The 21,147-nt window shown below is 45.4% G+C and overlaps 1 protein-coding gene across 5 annotated transcripts in view; it reads left to right on the forward strand.

The window, feature by feature from the left end:
• Positions 1-17,588, forward strand: part of CEP89 (centrosomal protein 89) — an 85,166-nt gene extending 67,578 nt beyond the window's left edge. For 4 of the 5 annotated variants that reach the window (XM_037139133.2, XM_037139130.2, XM_037139131.2 and 1 more), the window contains 2 exons: positions 9,406-9,575; positions 17,228-17,588. In XM_037139133.2, coding sequence (XP_036995028.2) covers positions 9,406-9,575; positions 17,228-17,471 — 414 coding nt within the window. In that variant the 3' untranslated portion in view covers positions 17,472-17,588. Of the gene's footprint in view, positions 1-8,895; positions 8,961-9,405; positions 9,576-17,227 lie in introns of those variants that run through there. The other variant, XM_053670532.1, reaches the window with a different exon arrangement.
• The last annotated feature ends 3,559 nt before the right edge of the window (positions 17,589-21,147 follow it).

Genomic DNA, 21,147 nt, shown 5'->3' on the forward strand with positions numbered 1-21,147 from the left:
CATTTATGTAAAGTTCAAAACAGGCAAACTTACACTGTTTAGTGCTTACATAGACTATAAACTAGAAGTGAAAAGTAAGGAAAGGATTCTGACAAAAATGAGATTAGTGATTATATCTAAGGGATTGGGACACTTGGGGACTTCTAAGTCTGATGCTAATAATATTCTCTTAAAGTTCTGTGTATTAACTTGGGTGATAGTTACATGGTGTTTGCTTTGTTATTATTAATTGTTCATATATTTTTTATAGTTTCCCCACAAAATATCAACATGTCATCTTATCAATGAGGCATACTTTGACTATTTAAAATTGTTAGTCATCCATTCTTTCACATTCTCCTGATTTTCATTACCTAGCTTTATTGTTTCTTCCAAATACAAAATCACCTTTAACAGACTGTGTATTTTTTTTCTTTTTTAAAAAATAGATTTTATTGATTATGCCATTACAGTTGTTCTATTCCCCCCTTCATTCCCCTCCACCCTGCACACCCCCTCCCCCACCACGCCCCCCTTTACTTTATGACCATGTGTCTCAAGTTCTTTAGATTCTGTATTTCCCCTACTATTCTTGCCCTCCCCCTATCTATTTTCTACCTACCATCTATGCTACTTATTCTCCGTACCTTCTCCCCCCTTCTCCTTCTCCCACTCCCCTGTTGCTAACCCTCCATGTGATCTTCATTTCTATGGTTCTGCTCCTGATCTAGCTGTCCTCTTAGTTTGCTTTTGTTTTAGGTGTGGTTGTTAATAATTGTGAGTTTGCTGTCCTTTCACTGTTCATCTTTTTCATCTTCTTTTTCTTAGGTAAGTCCCTTTAACATTTCATATAATAAGGGCTTGGTGATGATGAACTCCTTGAATTCAACCTTATCTGAGAAGCACTTTATCTGCCCTTCCATTCTAAATGAAAGCTTTGCCAAATAGATCATTCTTGGTTGTAGGTCTTTGGATTTCATGACTTGGAATACTTCTTTGCAGCCCCTTCTTGCCTGTAAAGTCTCTTTTGAGAAATCAGCTGACAGTCTGATGGGAACTCCTTTGTAGGTGACTGTCCCCTTATCTCTTGCTGCTTCTAGGATTCTCTCCTTCATTTTAATCTTGGCCAATGTAATTATGATGTGCCTTGGTGTGTTCCTTCTTGGGTCCAACTTTTTTTGGACTCTCTGAGCTTCCTGGATTTCCTGGAAGTCTATTTTCTTTGCCAGATTGGGGAAGTTCTCCTTTGTTATTTGTTCAAATAAATTTTCCACTTGTGGCTGTTCCTCTTCCCCTTCTGGCACCCCTATAATTTGGATGTTGGAACGTTTAAAGATGTCCTGGAGGTTCCTAAGCCTCTCCTCCTTTTTTTGAATTCTTGTTTCTTCATCCTTCTCTGTTTGGTCATTTTTTTCTTCCTTCTGGTCCACTCCTTTGATTTGAGTCCCAGTTTCCTTTCCATTACTATTGGTTTCCTGTGTATTTCTCTTCATTTCAATTAGTTTAGCCTTCACTTGTTCCTCTAATTTGTGACTAAAATCAACCAGTTCTGTGAGCATCCTGATCACCAGTGTTCTGAACTGTGTATCTGAGAGTTTGGCTATTTCTTGGTCACTTAGAGTTATTGGCTCTGGGGCTTTGAGCTGTTCTTCTTGAGCCATAATGTTTTGCTATGTTTGCACCTGTTAGGTATGAGGAGCGGAGCCTTAGGTGTTCACCAGGGTGAGGCCACCCAGGTCACTGGTTTGTGACGCTGTATGTGGGGGCAGTGTCAGAGAGGGATAATAGCGGTCCCCTCTGCTGCTTCCCGCCACTGGGGCCTGCTTGCTCCTTCTCCAGTTATCTGCACGCGAATGTGTGATTGCAGTCAGCCCTCAGTGGGTCCACCTGCTGCTCCTCCACACCTGGGATCCGCCCGCTGCCTTCCTGCCTGGGTCATGTGCCCGGGTCAGTCCGGTGGATCTTTCCTGCCAGACCCCGCTCTGCTGCTGGCTCTGCCCCTCTTACCAGTTTGGCTGAAGGTTTCGTTGTTGTGAGACTTTCGTATAGTTCAATTTTCTGTGGTTTGGCTGCGTTTTTGCTGCTAAAACTTTGTTGTTTTTAAACTTGGTTGTGAGAGAAGGCAGAGTGTTTCCACCTACACCTCCATCTTGGCAGAAGCCTCACTCCAGACTCCAGATTGTGTAATTTATCACATTTATTGGTTGTTGTCTGTCTCCCCTGACCATACTATTAACTCAAAAAGGGTGGGGTTTTTTCTTTCCTCTTTTCACTCACTGATTATTCCAAGCGTCTAGAATAGCGTTGAGCTCATAGTAGTCATTAAATTGAATAACTGTTTGGGAAATTAATTAAATAACATATTTTACAATTTTAAAAATTCAACAACATCAAAAGCAGTATACAAAAGTAGTATCTCAACTCTGCATCAGTAAGGCTAGACGAAATACACCATATGGACTTCCGGCCAAGATGGAGGCATAGGTAGACACACTGTGCCTCCTTGTACAACCAAAAGAAGGACAACAACAATTTAGAAACAAAATAACAACCAGAACCGACAGAAATTTGAAGTGTATGGATGTCTGGACAACCAAGGAGATAAAATAGTTACATTCATCCAGACTGGTAGGTGGAGCAGAGTCAGGCGGCCAAGCAGAGAGGGGTCACAGCACAAGAAGTGGTGACACCGAGCACACAAGGCACCCCTGGTGTGCAGGTGGTGGCTGGCAAACCCTGGGCATGGGTTGGCAACAGGCAGACCCAGTGAGGTGGCTATTGTGAAGCAGGGCACCATGTGCGAGGTGGCTGGCTGGCTGACTGGCTGCAGTCCCACATTTGCACGGGCAGATAACTGGGCAGCAAGGCAGACCACACAACCCAGAGTCACAGCACTGGGAAATAAAGCCTCGAAACACTGATTGAAAATTGGGGGTTTGAGGCACAGGGAGAGACTCCAGGCCTCACAAGAGAGTTTGTTGGAGAAACCCACAGGGTCCTAGAATGCACACAAGCCCACCCACATGGGAATCAGCACCAGAAAAGCCCCATGTGCTTGGGGGAAGCAGCAGAAGGGACTGAGGTTGGACAGAGAGCAGAGCAAGCACTATTGTACCCTCTGGGACCCCGCCCCCAAATACAACATCACAACCCAGCCACTGGGTTGCCCCCACTGGTGAACACCTAAGGCTCCACCCCTCATACATAAAAGGCATGACAAGACCAAAAAAAAAAATGGCCAAAATGGAAAAACAGATCAAAGCTCCACAGCAACTACAACTAAGCGACCAAGAGATGAACTGGTCCGTCCTAGCAGATGCACAGTTCAGAGCACCAGTGATCGGGATGCTCACATAATTGGTTGAATTTGGTTGCAAATTAGATGAAGAAATGAAGGAAAATGCACAGGGAACCAAGAGTGGTGGGAAGAAAACTGGGACTCAAATCAGTGGAATGGACCAGAAGGAAGAAAGAAACAACCAAACAGAAAAGAATGAAGACACAAGAATTCAAAAAAATGAGGAGAGGCTTACGAACCTCCAGAACATCTTTAAATGTTCCAACATCTGAATTATAGGGGTACAAGAATGGGAAGAGGAAGAGCAACAAGTGGAAAAGTTATCTGAACAAATAATTAAGGAGAACTTCCCCAAAAGGAAATAGACTTCCAGGAAGTCCAGGAAGCTCAAAGAGTCCCAAAGAAGGTGGACCTAAAGAGGAACACACCAAGGCACATCATGATTACATTGGCCAATATTAAAATGAAAAAGAGAATCCTAGAAGCAGCAAGAGATAAGGGGACAGTCACCTACAAAGGAGTTCCCATCAGACTGTCAGTTGATTTCTCCAAAGAGACCTTACAGGCAAGAAGGGGCTGGAAAGAAGTATTCCAAGTCATGAAATCCAAAGACCTACATCCAAGATTGCTCTATCCAGCAAAGCTTTCATTTAGAATGGAAGGACAGATAAAGTGCTACTCAGATAAGGTCAAGTTCAAGGAGTTTATTATCACCAAGCCCTTATATGAATTGTTAAAGGGACTTATCTAAGAAAAAGGAGATAAAAAACATGTATAGTAAAATGACTACAAACTCACAGCTATTAACAACCATACCTAAAACAAAAATAAAAGCAAACAACTAGGACAGGAACAGAAACACAGAAATGGAGATCATATGGAGGGTTAGCAACAGGGGAGTGGGAGGAGGAGAGAGGAGGAAAAGGTACAGAGAATAAGTAGCATAGATGGTAGGTAGAAAATAGACAGGGGAAGGGCAAGAATAGTATGAGAAATGTAGAAGCTGAAGAACTTAGGACTCCTGGACAGAACTAAAGGTGGGGAATGTGGGTGGGAGAGGGTGTGCAGGGTAGTGTGGACTATAGGGGGTAAATGGGACAACTGTAATAACATAATGAATAAAGTATATTTTAAAAAATAAGTAAACATATAAAGGCTGCAGTTAATATAGTGGTTATGAACATTAATGTGCTAAATAACACAGCAAATTTATTAAGTATAAATAACAGGAGATACAAAGGGAAATAGAAACTTTATAACTTTAGGAATATTAATTCTCTTGGTCCAAGGCAGATCAAGAGATTAAACAAAGTAACTAAGGCCATAAAAGATTTAATAGCATAATCTGTAAGGTTCATTTATGTGTATGTACACAGAACTGTCACCAAAAAAATTATAAATTAGGTACAGAAACCCTCAATAAATGAATAAAGTAGTAATAAGGCAGACGATTATTGATAAAAAATGCGAAAACCGGAAATTAATAAATAAAATTAAAGGAAAAATATGTTCTTTCACCTGGAAATGCAAAAACTATATAATAAACCAATTCTTGAGTCAGAGGGGATGTCATGATTATTTTTTTTACTTTGACTTTAAATTTTTAAATTTTGAAAGTAGAACATTATATTAGTTTCAGGTGTACACTACAGTAATCCAACATTTATGTGATCACCACACTAAGTTTAGTACTTTGGAAACTTATTACCATATGGCTGGCTGTATTCCTCTTCACTATTTTTACCGTCCCTCGCCCCCCACACACCTGCCTGCCCTGGCAAACATCCCTTTGGTCTCTGTTTCTGAGTCTGTTTTTGTTTTTTCTTTTTCTTCTCTTTCTTTTTTTAAGATTTCACATACATAACAGTTTATTTTAAGCTGATCAGCGTTTAAGTTCAAATGTATTCAAACAGCACTGCATTTTTACTCCCCCTTCCACCCTTTATGTTTTGGACATCATGTTTTCTTGTTTTCTGTATTCCCTGACTATTTTAGTTATAATTTTGCAACATTGCCTTTTAACATTTGTATTAGATTCTTAAGTGGTTCATTGATTATGTTTATTATATTTGCCTGTACCAGTGAGAATTTTTCTTTCCTGTATTTTATTTCCTATTTTAGCCACCTCTTTTCTGCAAAAGAGGACCCTTTAACATTTCTTATAAATTTGGTTTAGTGGTAGTGAACTATACTCTAGTTTCTTGCTTGCCTGTGAAACTCTGTCTCCTTCAATTCTGAATAACAGCCTTGACAGATACAGTATTCTAGGCCATTGGTTCCTTTCTCTTATTTATTCATTTTTTCGTTTTTAATTATATTTTCTTGACTGTGCTGTAACAGTTGTCCTGATTTTTCCCCCTTTGCGCCCCCGCCCTGTACTTCCTCAGGCATTGTTTTTGTCCATGGATCACAAATATAAGTTCTTTGGCTTCTCCATTGCCTATACTGTAATTTATATCCCCATGACTATTCTGTAACTACCTAGTTGTACTTTTTAATCCCCTCACCTCTACACCCATTCCCCCTCCCATCTGGCAACTATCACAACACTTTCTGTATTCATGAATCTGTCTCTGTCCTTCTTATCTACTTAATTTGTTTTTTGGATTCAATTGTTGATAGATATATATTTATTACCATTTTATTGTTCATAGTTTTCATCATCTTTTTCTTAAATAAGTCCCTCTAACATTTCATGTAATAATGGTTTGGTGATGGTCAACTCCTTTAGTTTTTTCTTGTCTGGGAAGCTCTTGCCCTTCAATTCTAAATGACAGTTTTTCTAGGTAGAACAGTCTTGGCTCTAGGTCCCTGCTTTTCATGACTTTGAATATTTCTTGCCAGTCCCTTCTAACCTGCAAAGCTTCTTTTGAGAAGTCAGCTGACAGTCTTATAGGAACTCTCCTATAAGTTTAGTTATAAACTATAGGGAGTTATAAGTTAAACCCTATAAGAGTTTAGTAGGTAACCAAATTCTTTTCTCTTGCTGCTTTTAAGATTCTCTTTTTATGTTTAACCTTTGGCATTTTAATTGTGATGTGTCTTGGTTTGGTCCTCTTTGGGTAGAAGTTCTTTGGGATTCTCTGAGCTTCCTTGACTTGTATATCTATTTCCTTCACCAAATTACGGAAGTTTTTTTTTTTTTTTTCATTTTTTTTTTGAATAAAATTTCAATTTCTTGCTCTTCTTCTCCTTCTGGTATTCCTATGATTCAGATGTTGGTATATTTGGAGATGTCTCAGAGGCTCCTTATGCTATCATTGTTTTTTAATTATTTTTTCTTCTTGCTGTTCTGGTAGAGTGCTTATGTCTTCCTTATGTTCCACATCATTGGCTTGAATCCTGGCTTCATGCCCTCTACTGTTGCTTCCCTATAGATTTTTCTTTACTTTACTTAATGTAATCTTCATTTCTTTCTGGGTCTTTTTTATGTTGTTGCCATACTCAATGAGTTCTTTGAGCATCCTAATCAGCAGTGTTTTTGAACTCTGCATCTGATGGGTTGGTTATCTCTGTTTCATGTAGTTACTTTTCTGGGGTTTTGTTCTGTTTTTTCATTTGGGCCATATTTCTTTGTCTCTTCAATTTGGCAGCCTCCCTATGTTTGTTTCTGTGTATTAGGTAGAGCTGCTTTGACCTCCTGTCTTAGTAGCGTGGCCTAGTTTAGAAAAGACGCCTCTAAATTTTGTTTGGTAGAGCCATAGGTCATTGCCAGAGAGGGGCATCCCACTTCGTCACTTTGTGTGGGGAGGGCTCAGAGGGGACAGTGCCGCTGCCTGGCTTCTGGAGGTTCGCCCAGCACTCTCCCTGTTTCCAGTCACTTCATTTACTCCCCATATGCCGCTGGTGCCCTTCCAGCTGTCGCCCTGTGCTGAATCCCAGAGCTCGTAGGCTGCATACGTTCTGAGTCCATGTGGACCCTTTAAGCATAGTCTCCTGAAAATCTGGCAGTTTCTTCTGCCCTCCTATCCCAACCGGATTTTACAGCCAAAAGTTATGGGGATTTATCGTCCTGGCACTGGAACCCTGAGCTATGCAGACTAGTCTGGGGCTGGGATTGCTGACTACTGAGGTATCCCTCCTGATTTGTACCCACCACGGGTGAACGTGTGATTCCCTGTCCTACTGCCGCTGCCTCTTCACACCACACCGCATCTCCATGCCTCTCTGCCCATCTCTGCCCTTTGTACCCATGTGGATGAATGTGGCTTCTTTAAATCCTTGGTTGTTGGACTTTCATACAGCTTGACCTTCTGACAGTTCTGGGTGTTAATTTGTTCTGAGGTCTAACTGTAATCCTTTCTGTGGTTGCTCAAGGAGGTGAACCATGTTTATCTATGACTTCATGCTGACTGGAAATCCCAGATATGCTTTCTGCCCCTTTCTCTCAGTTTTCCTTCTGGAATCCTTATAATGTGGATGCTAGAGCATTTAATGTTGTCCCAGAGGTCTTTTGTACCCAATACTATCCTTATTTTTTTTAATTCTTTTTTCATTTTGCTGTTCTCATTGGGTGATTTCCACTATTCTTTCTTCCAAGTTGCTAATCCATTCTTACTAACTAACTGATCTGATTTCAATTCCTTTTAATGTATTCTTTATCTCTCATTGGTTCTTTATTACATTCTCTAACCCTTTATTGAAGTGCTCCCTGGGTTTCTCCATTCTCTCAAGTTCATTGAGCATCCTTATGACCATGTCTTTGAATTCTTTATTAGGCAAATGAGTTATCTCCATTTCATTAGAGTTTTTCTCGAAATTTGTTTTTAATTGTTCCTTCATCTGGGACAGATTCTTTTATTTCCCCATTTTGTTTGACTTTCTGTGTTTTTTTCCTATGAGTTAGATGAAATAGCTTTTTCTCCTAATCTGTGTGCCAGGTGTTTTTGGGTGGGCAGCTCTAGTCAGGGCAGGCACATGTGGTGCCTGGTGGCCAGGAGTGGGTTCTGGCAGGGCCGCCTGGTGGATGAGTGCTTCCTTGCCCTTCTGCTATGGGCGGGGCTGTCCACTACACGTGTAGTGTGCCCTGTTGCTCTAATTGTTTCTTACCTGAACCTGACCTGGGAAGGACTACTCTGAGTGGATGTGTTGCATTGTCCTCCTGTCTCCCGCTGCTCTGGGCAGGTCAGCCCACGTGTGCATGCAGGAGCTCCCCGCTATCTTCACCCTTGCTCTCCATGGGACAGCCTTGCAGATGGGTACTACAGCATTTTGCTGGTTCCACACACGGAGCCGGGGGTGTCCTGCATGCATGTGCAGCGCCCTGCCACACCCACTGGTCCTCTCCAGGTGAGGGGGCCCCATCTGTGTGGGCTGTGGTGCTGTGCTGTTCCTGCGGGGTCTGGTTCTCAGAGGGGTGGCTGGAGATGTGCTGCAGCAGCCCTGCGGATTGACCAGAGAACCTGGAGCGAGCTGCTGCCCACTATCAAAGGAAACGCAGACAACGTGCCTCCATTCCTGGACAGTTCCCTCAGCTCCTGGAGAGCTCTCCGGGTTCCCCAGCCTTCTCTGTGCAGTCTTTGTTTGTTTGTTTGTGTGCAGAAGCTGTTCAGTTGGTTCTTAGTGTCTTACAGGGGGGATTGCTCTGCATAAAGGTGTACATTTAATGTGTCCTGCAGAGAGAGTGAGCTCAGGGCCTCCTACTCCAGTCTTGGACTCGCCTCAAGAATGTCAAAACTCCCAGAGAGAGGTGAATCTATGTGAACTATAATTCATAATTTATGTAACCACAGTTTTAGACCTGCTCAGAGGGAAATTCATAACCTTAAATACTATGCAATAGAAATGTAAGTAAGAAAATAAACGAATTAGCCTTTTACCTCAGTCATTTCTTTGCCAGTAGAGTATGACATCTTGCCAAGTCCTTCTCTTTTATTTATTGCATATAAAAATAATTTGTAGCATGATATAAATTAGAAATTTGGTTTTATTATACGTGAAGTTTGTTTATTACTTTATATGACTTTTATGATCCGGACTTGCCCTACCAGATCAGACCTGTCCAGGGCTCACTCAGCTCATTGGTCTCTGACAGCCCGAGGGGGCGGGTAGGGAATGCATCCTGGAGGCCATCGACCTGGGCTGCAAGCAGCCGCCCCTCACTCACAGAGTCCCTCCTCCTCCACCAGGGGTACAAGAAGCTGGCCTCACTGAAGCTGAATGACATTAGTCACTGTCTGGTAGAACAGCAGAAGGACTTTGCTGACAAGACGGCTCAGTTCCAGCAGGAGATGCGGCACCTCCACCGGCTGCTGCGGGACAAGCAGGACGTCCTGGACGAGGCTCTGCAGCAGAAGAGGTGGGGAAGCCCTGGTCCCGTGTCATGTGTTCATTTTGGGGAGGTTTGGTAGAATTTTCCAAGTAAACCCTTTAGATCTGTTTTATTGATTGCTTACTTTTGTTTCTGCATTTTAGTTCTATCTGCGTTTAATGTTGGTCTTGATTTTTATTTGCTCCTTGTTTTGTTTTCTTTTTAAAATGTCCCCCCTACTCGGGGGGGAGGGCATGGGCTGGGATGAGAGTAAAAAACAGAAAACTGTACTTGAACAAAAATTAATTTTTTAAGAAAAGCACCGGGGGGGGGAATGTCCCCCCAGCAATGAGCATGTAACATTGTGTAAGTTTAAGGTGCACAGTGTGATGACTTGACACATGTGTGTATGCAGAGTGGTCGCCACAGTAAAGTCGACACAGTTACACTGTGGGAGGAGGTGTATGGAGACCACGTAAGGCCCACTCTCTCCCCCACCTCCTTGTTCACAACACAGTGCTGCTAACTGTAGTCGCCGTGCTGCACGTTAGATCCCAGCTCCTCGTCGCCTGTAATCCCTCCTCGGTCCCATTGATATTTTTGTTTCATTCAATTCTGTTGGAAGATATTATTGGGTTGGCCAAACAGTTCACTTAGTTTTCCCCACAGGATGGCTGGAGCAGTCCTTACTTGTCTTTGACTTCATTCAGAACAGCTTTGTCAGATGGCATTGTGACAGCTGTCACACCATGTGCCTTTTAAAAAAACCTATAGAAACTGGTAAATTTTAATAGTGAAGATAGACGAAAATATGCAACTGAAATGCAAAAAGAAAGAGAAGATTTGTGCAGCACATGGAGAAGGTGCTGAGACTGCTGGAACATGATAAAAGTGATTGTGACATTTCTTGGTACTGTTGACATTTTGGCCAGATACTTGTTTGCTGTGGGGCTGTGTCAGGCCCCACATAAACCACTGGAAGATGTTTAGCAGCACCCCGGCCTCGACCCACGAGAAGCCGGTAGTGGGAGATAGACGACACACTCAGGATATCCCGATCGATAAAGCTATTGATGCAAATGAAAAACGTGTATCTTATTTAATGGAAAAAATTAAATGAACTTTTTGGCCAGCCTAATATGAACTTTTGATTAAATGTTTAATTTCTTTATTTGTTTTCACCCCCAAGAACATTAAAATCTCCCCTTTTAGACCATAATCCTCAGACTAGAGAAGCATTGTGTTCTCTGTGGAAATAAGGTGCCGTGTCAGTTATACCTTTATTCTTTAAACTTGTGACAGGGAGCTACTGCCGGTGCATTAAAACACTGGGTAATAGCACATGTGCTGTGAAGGCGGAGCTAGTGGTCCTGCACACTTCAGGTCCGCCTCTTCATAAAGGCTGCGTTGCCTTTGGCAGGCTGGGATGCAGACTGATGCTGCAAAAGAATAAGAGTGATGTCCAGATGTGCTTTCTTCAGATTGTAATAGGGTCTATGTATCTGATGTCGTGAAGAATGTAGTTACCTGTTTTCCTTTTGCCAGATGTTTCTTCATGTCAGGCAAAATGAGTTCTTCCATAATGAGGTTTCTGTAGTCACAGAAGTTCTTACCACCGGGAATAGTCACTTGGTAAAGAGTTGAGCTGATACCAAGTGTCTTGCCAGACAGCAGGTTTAGAATTGCATTAATAGAATGGAACTTTATTTTTCACTTTATCTGCATTCCATTTTTTGTCCTTTAATTGTTTAAAAGTTATATAGTCTATTTTTGTTCTTTGAGTGGTTATCCTTAAAATTTCACCATGGATATTTAACATTAAAATATAAATTTAATCAGCACCTCTACATTTCTCTCCCAGATGCAAGATGTCTCCCAGATGCTTTGCACTAATTATTTCCCCCTCGGTCTGTGTGCTGTGATCTAGTGTCACTGCAGAAAACGACATGAAGAGGCTGAGGAAGAGCTATCTTGACATTGTTTTTAACCACCCCAAATTAATTGTTACTAGTTTTTATACAGTTGTTTGTCTTACTTTACCTACATTTCTTTGCTTGCTAATTATTAAAAATAAGACAACAGGCCCAAAATGGAGATGCTTTTCAAACCAAGACTGAATTTAGTTTTGGCTCTCCCAGAAGTGGAGTCCTGCACCAGTCAGACAGGGCTCCCCCAGTCAGCACTGGTCACGCCCTTGACCTGCCGGCCCCTTCCCTCAAGGAGAGTGGCCTCGCAGTACCCAGCCCGCACTGCTCCCTCGTCTGACTTCCTGGGTTCTGCTCTCTTCTGCCTATAAAAGCAGCTCTTTTGAGTTTTTTTTCTATCTGCTAGATTGGATGCTGCCCAATTCAAATTGACTTTTCTTTACAAAAACCTCAAAAATTTTATATGACTCAATTTATCTTTTAACATTTTTTCTCAGACCTTATTTCTCAAATCATTTCCCTTGTTCCTAGACTAAATTCTTTATAAGTGTCTTTAGGGATAGTTACTTGGTAGTAAGCTTTCTTAGTTTTTGGTTTTTGGAAAACACTGGCTTTGACCCCATTCTTGTAAAACTGTTTTTGCTGGGTGTCAAATCGTACCTTGACAGGCTTTTTTTCTCAACATATTCCATTGCCTTCTCTGTTTATTTTCCTGTTATGTTTTGTAATTTTTATAAAAATGGTCTACCTTTTCTCTTGCCTTTTTTCTTTTTTAAGTATACTTTATTGATTATGCTTTACAGTTGTCCCTTCCCCCCCTTTATTCTCCTCCACCCAGTACCCCCTTCCCTCCCACATCCCCCCCGCCCCCCTCCCCGCTTAGTTCATGTCCATGGGTCGTACATATAAGTTCTTTGGCTTCTCCATTTCCTATACTATTCTTAACCTTCCCCTGTCTATTTTGTATCTGTTTATGCTACTTATTTCCTGTACCTTTTCCCCAGTTCTCCCCCGCTCCCCACTGATAATTCTTCATTCGATCTCATTTCTGTGATTCTGTTCCTGTTCTAGTTGTTTGCTTAGTTTTTGGTTTTGTTTTTTTTTAGGTGCACTTGTTGATAGTTGTGAGTTTGTTGTCATTTTACTGTTTGTAAATGACAACTTATCTTCTTTTTCTTAGATAAGTCCCTTTAACATTTCATATAATAAGGGCTTGGTGATGATGAACTCTTTTAACTTGACCTTATCTGAGAAGTACTTTATCTGCCTTTCCATTCTAAATGAAAGCTTTGCTGGATAGAGCAATCTTGGATGTAGGTCCTTGCCTTTTCTGACTTTGAATAGTTTTTTCCAGCTCCTTGTACATTTTTAAAATCATTTTGTTCATAGTTATTTTATGTTCTGTGTATGGCAATTCCAGTGTGTGAAATTTGGGAGAGATTGAATCTGGTTTTGTTAACTTTTGCCCTATATGGCTTATTTTCTTCTATGTATAGTAATTATTTTTTACTCTGAAAACGTATGTGCTTGAATTTAACCTATGGAATCCTGATTTGTGTGGATTGAGGATGTTCTTCAGAGATTTGCATTTGCTTTTCTCTGGTAACAAAAAAAAAATGTCCAACCTGGAGCCACTTTTATTTTATTAATAATTTTTTTAAAGACTTCATTTTCAGAGAGAGGGGAAGGGAGGGAGAAAGAAAGAGAGGGAAATATCAATGTGTGGTTGCTTCACCCACACCCCCAACTGGGGACCTGGCCTAGAACCCAGGCATGTGCCCCAATTGGGAATCGAACCAGTGACCCTATGGTTCACAGGCCTCCGCTTAATCTACTGAGCCACACCAGCCAGGACCAGGGCATAGTTTTATTAATAGTTTTTAAAATAGACTATAGTAATGCTGTTGTAAGAAATGCAAAAGGGTCTTTCATGTGGCAGTGTCAGCAGCATGGCAGCCTGAGAGGTTGTCCAAGTCTCTCCCCTTGAAGTTACAGTTCAATCCAGCATTCCCTGCTCAGCACATGGGCACGTCTGAGACATCACACAGAGACCCCTGAAGGAGGGAGTATCTGAGCGAACAGCAGGGATGACAGGCGGGGGGGGGGGCAGCGTGGAGAAGGACAGCTACAGAGGTGCGCACAAGCTTGTTGCAGCCTCGGCAAGCTTGAAAGCAGTGAAGAGCGGGGGTGCGGCCCGCACTGGGCAGACCGCACCTGAAACAGCAGTGGGACCTGGGCGGCTGGCACACACTGAGGCTGCGCCCAGTGTCAGGGGCAGGGAAATGGTGCAAAAAAATCACAGCACTCCAGCACTGAGCAAAGGACTCCACATACAGATAATCACCCAACCCACACCTCTTTGGCCCCCCAGGCAACAAAATCGTCTCTCAACAAAGGGCCAGAAAAACTTTGCAGCCTAAGTGGTCTGTATTCATTGCAGCAAAAGCCATGAGGAATTGCAGAACTGCAGACCTGCTTACTTGCTTCACCTTCCCCCCTCTCATCCTGGCACAGCCCCTTAGTAACCTTTGGGTCAACTCCGAGCAGCCCTGCAGTGGATTCTGGCTACAGGAAGGTGGCGCCAGGATCACAGAAACTGGGGAGGCAGTACTTCCTGCCTCATTTTACGAAACCATCATGACCCTGAACCAAAACCTGGCAAGGACAACATACACAAAAAGGAAAATTGCAGACCAATAATTCTGATGAATACAGATGCAAAAATCTTAATCAAAATACTAGCAAATCAAACACAGCAATACATTTAAAAAATAACACATCACAATCAAGCGGAGTTCATTCCAGGGGCACGAGGATGGGTGGTCAGCACACGGTTGGTCCAGCGCGGTACATACACCGCATTCAGAAGGTGGCGGGTAAAAGTCACTCGAGCATATCTGTAGGCACTGAAATGCATCTAATAAGATACTACATCCGTGTATGATTGAAATACAATGAGTACAAAGTAACTCAACATAACGAAGGCCATATGTGACGAACCCTCAGCTATACTGAGTATGGTATACTACTATAGTATACTACTATACTGAATAGTGAAAAACCGAAAGCTTTTTCTCTAAGATCAGCAATAAGACAGTAACACCCACTCTCCCCAGTGATTCAACATAGTACTGGAATCATCGCCAGAGTAATCAAGCAGAGAAAGAAATAAAAGGCATACAAATTAGGAAGGAAGGAGTAAAATCATCACTTTTTGCAGGTGACATAGTTCATTATGTAGAAAAACCTAAAGACTCCACCAAAAAGCTACTAGGAACCAAAAAATACAGTAAAATTGCAGGATACAAAATCAATGTACAAAAATTTATTACAGCCCTGGCTGGTGTGGCTCAGTGGACTGAGTGCCAGCCTGCAAACCAAAGGGCTGCCGGTTCAGTTCCCGACTGGGCACATCCCTGGGTTGCGGGCCAGGTCACCAGTAAGGGGCATGTGAGAGGCAACCACACATTGACATTTCTCTCCCTCTTCCTCACTTCCCCTCTCTCTAAAATTAAATAAATAAAATCTAAAAAAAAAAAAAAACCCCTCATTGCATTGCATTTCTATATACTAACAAGGAGATTTCAGAAAAAGAAATGGGCAGGGGAAAAACAGTTTCATTTGCAATTGCAAAAAGAATAAAATTCCTAGAAATAAACTTAATAAAGGCCTATACACTGAAAAAGAACACAAAAGGACTTTTAAAATATGCACAACACCTTTATTACATTGCTAGTACACAACCTATTAATAGCATATATCTCTCTGAACTGCATTCTGGGTGATTCTCTCTGCTCAACATCCCAGTTTACTAATTGTCTTTTATTGTGTCCAATGTACTGTTTAACCCATCCATTGGTTTTTTTCCCCAATTGTCTCAAAAAATGGCTTGTTACTCTCGGTCTACTCCAGTCGGGGTCTGGGGGGTGCCCGCTCCTGGAGAACAATACAGACGCAAACTCTAGACGCGTCTGAGCACAGGAGATTCTTAGCCTCACAGGGTGGGTTTCTTTGGAAGGTGGGCACATTTTCCACCAAACCGTTCGAGAGTCCTGCAGGTGCCTTCACTTTTCTCCCCAACTGTGGAACACAGTGCAGAGTGTATCTGGGAAGAAGAGGAGAAATGGGGATACGAGAGAGTTTGGGGGTTTTGTCACCCCGTTCTCATGGGCCCAAAACCTCGTCTTTATTCTGTGGAAAGTGGGGTCCCCGGCGTGGGCTTTTGTCCTCAGAGCAACGCCAGCATTTTGTTTACCTACCTCTGAGGTTCCAGTTTCATCCGCATTTCTCACTCAGAGATTCCCTGTGCTTTGTGTTGAGTTTAGCCCAACATTTACTGTGACTGCTGTAACTTGTCAATCATCTAGGCGTTTCTTGTGCTAGAAAACGGAAGCTTGGGATTTTTTGGGGCATGGTATACTTAAATGATACCCAGTACTCAGTGGCCCTCCTGGAAGGAAGCCACAGTTCACGAGAAAAGTGAATACCGGCCCAGCGGGTGTGGTTCAGTCGGTCAGGCAGCATCCTGCAGACTGAGAGGTCACCAGTTCAATTCCCAGTCAGGCCGCATGCTTCCCAGTGAGGGCTCATGCACAGCGCAACCAACTGATGTTTCTCTCTTCCATCAGTGTTTCTCTCCCTCTCTTTCTCCCTCCCCTCTCTCTAGAATTAATAAAAAAGAAAGAAAAATGTAAAGGAAAGAGAACTGAGTACCGAACAGCAGGGCTAAGTGCCCCTGGTAACGCTGTTTCTGTGCGTTCCCACAGCCACCCGCGGTGTTGGGGGGGGGGTGTCCCTCCGCAGGGCCGGCTCCTCCGCCCATCACGAAGCTTGCTGTTCTCTCCCCCGTGGTCCCCGCGGGGCTCATCCTCCGAGGAGGTGGGGGTTGGCGTCTTGGTCTGTCGGCCAGTGGACCACGGCCACCTGAGGATGCGGACACCTTGGTCCCCGTTTCCTCGCGCCCCAAGCGGTGCCTGTCACGCAGTCCTGCCGCAGGAAAACGGCGTTGCCGCTCTTTCCTTTTCTCCTGGCTTCCCTCCGGGCACTCGCCCTCCTGGCACGTGGTCCAGGCAGCCTCTCGGTGTCTGGTGAGCCCCACCCCCTGTGGTTCCCTCCTTAGCCCTCACTGCACCTTTGTGCCTGGGCCCGTGGGTGGCCCTGTGGGCGGCACGGTGCCCGGGAAGGTGCCTGGGCGTTGGCCAGGTCACAGTGGGGACAAGTAAAGGGGACAGAGGAGCAGCCCAGAGGCCCCTGCCACGTGGGCGCCCGTGGCCAGGCCACTGTGCTGCAGTTATTAACACTTCAGTTATTGTATTTTATGTTCTTTTTATGCCTAATGATTCTACAGAGAAACAAAGGATATGTGCATTGATGCCAAAATAAAGGAAAAGGCAACGTGTAGAGAGGAACGGCAAGAGGTGTCCGGCCTGTGCCCCTCGACGTCCAGGGGACGCTCACGCTTCATTCCACACTCCAGGCCTTTGCTTCATTGAGGGGTGTCCAGCCTGCGGGCCGCAGGCCACCTGCAGCCCAGCACTAAATCGCAAATTTACTCAAAACCTTTTGCTCATCAGTTTTTGTCAGAGTTTGTGCATTTAATGTGTGGCCCAGAGATGCCAAAGGGTTGGACACCCCCTGCGCCCAATGGGCTCTGTTCTCTGATGTAAAACACACTTCCATCCGAGTTCTTGCTACTTTAGGATTCATAAGGCTCTATAAGTATTTTTTAATTGTGCTATTTAAAATTTTTTCCTTTGTTTTGTTTATTTCTGTCAGGGAGATGGAGGGGGAGCTTGAAGTTGTTTGGGAATCTACCTCCAAGGAAAACCAAAGAATCCGAGAACTCCTGCAGGCCACCCTGGAGAGGACAGGTGTGTGGGATGAGGACCCCAGAAAAATCCAGGATCCCTGCCTCGGCAGCCTCTCTCAGGGAGACGTGCTGGTTGGCTGCAGCTTCAGCTACTGCGACGTGAGGCCGCCTCCCACCGCCCGCCAGAGTCCGTGGGAGCCCCTGGGCTAGGGCTCCTCAGCCTGAAAGGTCTGCCTTCCCGGGACGAGGCAGGGCAGACCCCTACCTAACGCTGCTGCGTTTTTTCTCCTCAGGGCAGGGAAGAAATAAACCATTTGAGCAATTTAATCTTTTTTTTTTTATATTTTGCTTTACTTTAATAATGTGCTAGTAAATGATGTCTCAGGCAGTGCATGTCTTCAGGCCACACTGCCGTGCAGACCTGACGAACTGGCCCGTCTCTGGGCTCCTGTGAAGCACCAGAGGGAATGGCCCAGCGGGACTGCGCTCTCAGCCTGTGCGCTGGTTGAGGTTGATTGGATAAGGCCATCCGTGGAAGCAGCAGGGATGAAGCTCTGAGTCTCCTTTCATCATTTGGTAGGAGACAAGGTGCTGGCTGGTACGTGTGTCCCAGGAAGTTGTACAAAACCCGTTCTGCCATCTCCCTAAACCTTTCTGTATCCTCCTGGGAAGGGAATCTTTCAAGGGTCACATCATTCCCCTCGCACTTTGAGAGCCTCAAATCGGAGCAGCAAGGTGGGGGTCCCTGCCCACTGCCCAGCGAGGTGGATGCCAGGGGCCATGGCTCTGCTCCTTCTGTGCTGCTTCCTCAGTGGGCCATCCCAGCCTCTCGGGACCATGCACCGGGACTGCCTGACGTGCATGTGCCAGCCAACGGAGGCTACATGTGCCAACCTACTGGAGGAACGCAGGGCCATCAGGCTGCAGAGGACCCTCGACAGTGGTATGGAAGGGGGGAATCCTGGAACACATGTTACAAACCACACTGCACCCCCCCCACCCAGGCTAGGGCCTGCATTGTTTCAGGTGAACAAGTGGCCCTCGCATTGGTCCTTGGTCACGTGTAAAAGTTAGGTATGAGCTCTCTAATTGCTGGATGGAGTGTTGAGATACAATAGCGTAGATCTTTTACATTTTATTAAATTTGTTCAACAGTTACACAATTTCACTTTGTTGTTATTTTCCAGGGGTAGAAAGACTCACTAGGATTTAAAACTATGTATCAATCATCTGTCTAGGAGATAACTTAACAAATAACTTTGTTGTTTCACAGGAATTTGTGCCAGCCACCCACTAATCTGCACATGGGTTGGGAGGTGGCAGCAGCCCCGCGGTGCCTCACCTCCAGACCTGTGCCCGAGGGTGGCATGTCTGTGGGAGCATGGCAGGGGTTCCATTGCCTTAGAGAACCACTCTTGTCCTCCCTGTCTTTTCCTGCCTCCTAAGAGATCATTTTACTTCTTGAGAAGTGAACATTTTTACATTTCTGCTTTAAGTTTATTGCACATTGTAAATGCCCTTTGCAAGTTCAGCGAACCTGGCCCACATGGCCACACATGGGTGCGGCACCGGGGCTCCGCCCGCCTCCTGCTCAGAGTCCAGGGTGCGGAGGAGGGTGAGGCAGGCGCGAGGCTTTGCAACAAAGCATCCACGGCAGGGAACAGACAGTCCGGATGCTTCGTGGAGGAACTGGAATGCCCTGGGCCTTGCAGAGTGGTCAGGGGCTCGGGAGTGGGGGGAGGACAGAAGGCGGTGAGCAGAGGCAAGAACTCAGTGGCAGAGGAGGGGCTTCGGGCCTGCAGGTTGTAGGGGCAGTGAGGCCAGACCGCTCCAGGGAGCCGGGACAGCTGGGACGGGCCCGTGCCCTGAATCATCATGCAGGTCAGAGCAGGCCCGGTCCCATTCTTTCTTGGTCCTGGCGAGGCTCTGTGTGGCTCTGGAAAGATCCTCATCAGGTTGAAAGTAGTCCAAGGCACACAGCTACAACATGAGCCCCACTGCCCACTGCCTTTGGCATTACGAAAAAGCAGCTCCAGGAAGTCAGGACTGAGTGGAGAGAGTGGGTCAGGGCACAGGTGTGGGTGCAGGTTTGGCATGAGAACAGGCACGAGGCTGGCTGTCCTCCGTGTTTCATATGACCCGAGCAGAGGGGTCAGAAATGGCTCCTTTGCCCCTCAGCCTGGAAGATGGGAGAAGACGTCCCCCTGGAAGGGGGACATCACCCTTTCCCAGAAGCTTCATTCTCTTTAGAGCCATGGGGTCATCTAACTCTGCAGGGAGGAGAAAATTCCGAATTCTGTTGATTCCGATTTATTCATTCAGCGAATGTCCACGAGGTGCTTCTCTCTGCACTGTTTGTTGAGAACAGTAGCAGCGGCAAAGGCAGACAGAGTTACTGCTTTGTAACTGGGGGGTGGGGTGGGGGGGGAGCAGCCAGGACAGGACCCAGGGCTGCGAGTTCCCACGGCGGGGGGTCTGCAGTTACAGGGGAGCCGTGGTGCACCAGAGCTCGTGGGCCCCGCGTGCCTGACTGTGCTGCTGTGAATGTTACAAAGTCTAAACGCCAATGAGGCACTTCCGATGAAAACAGCACCAAACACAAATGTGCTATAAGCATAAAATAGGCACACGATTTTGAGGACTTACTATGAAAAATACAATGTAAAATATCTCACTAGTAATTTTTATGTTGGTTATATGTTGAGATAACATTGTGTATTTATTGGATTAGATAAATTGTTAAAATCGATTTCACTTTTTTTTTACTTTTTAAAAAGCGTGGCCACAGGAAAGTTTAAATTACACGCGTGTGTGTTGGGCGCTGTCGTGCCGCCCCCGACTCCTGGCGACCCCGCGGGCGTGGGCGTGAGGACCGCAGCGCCCTGTCCTCAGCAGCCCTGCGCAGCCCCCGTGCACGCGGGCTGCGGGGCAGTCGGTCCGTCTCGTACCTGGTCTTCCTCCTTCCTGCTGCCTCCTGTTTTCCCAGCACCCCGCCTTCTCAGGATGTGCCCAAAGGAGAACAGCATTCGTTACGTCACTGTTGCCCCCACCGATGTTCCTCCGGTGACGTTTCAGGCCTACTGTGCCCTGGGACCCACAGGTCTGTCTGTCTGGCGGTCCGGGGCACCCACAGAGCCCCCGCCAGCACCCCATCTCCAGCGACTCGATCCTCCAACCAGCCTCCTTCCCTGTACCGACCGCTCTCACGTCCACACACAGTGATTAGGAATGCGGGCGTTAGACCCAAAAAAAAGGTTTATTGTTTTAGAGGGGGGAGAAACTTCAGGAGAGATACAGTGCTGGCACCCGGGGGCCCGCCCGGCGGGAAGCCAGCACAGGTTCCGTTTCCAGGCCGGCACTCAGTCCGCTGAGCCACACCAGCCAGGGCAGCCCATCCTTGGTCCTGATGGCCTTTCCTGATTCTTCCACTGCGGCCTGTCCAAGTCTCAGCCTTCCCTGGGTTTCCTCGCCGCGGTCTCCATTGGAAGGCAAGCACGGTCTGGCCGACACTGCCGTTCTCCAGTGCTCACTTCGGCAGCACATGTCCGTTCTGTTTCTCCCGGACTAGGTGGTAAAGAGAACACTAAGCTTCTAATATCTTATTCTTGAGTTGTAGAAAGAGGGGGAGGGAATAAGAACGAGCAAGAAACATCGGTGTGAAAGAGGAACAGCGATTGGCTGCTTTCTGCGCCCCAGGGACTGAGCCCACAACCCGGCATGTGCCCCGACTGGGAATCGAACCAGCGACCTTTCAGTTCGTGGGACAATGCCCACACAGCTGAGTCCCTCTGACCAGGGCAGAAAATTAAGTTTCTAGAGAACAATTTATAACTTTGGGTTGGGGAAGGATTTCTTAAACAAGACACGAGAAGCTGTCTGTGTACCC

Source organism: Artibeus jamaicensis, unplaced genomic scaffold (assembly GCF_021234435.1).
Source record: "Artibeus jamaicensis isolate MK-2021 breed Jamaican fruit bat unplaced genomic scaffold, CSHL_Jam_final contig_589, whole genome shotgun sequence".
Taxonomy (NCBI): domain Eukaryota; kingdom Metazoa; phylum Chordata; class Mammalia; order Chiroptera; family Phyllostomidae; genus Artibeus; species Artibeus jamaicensis.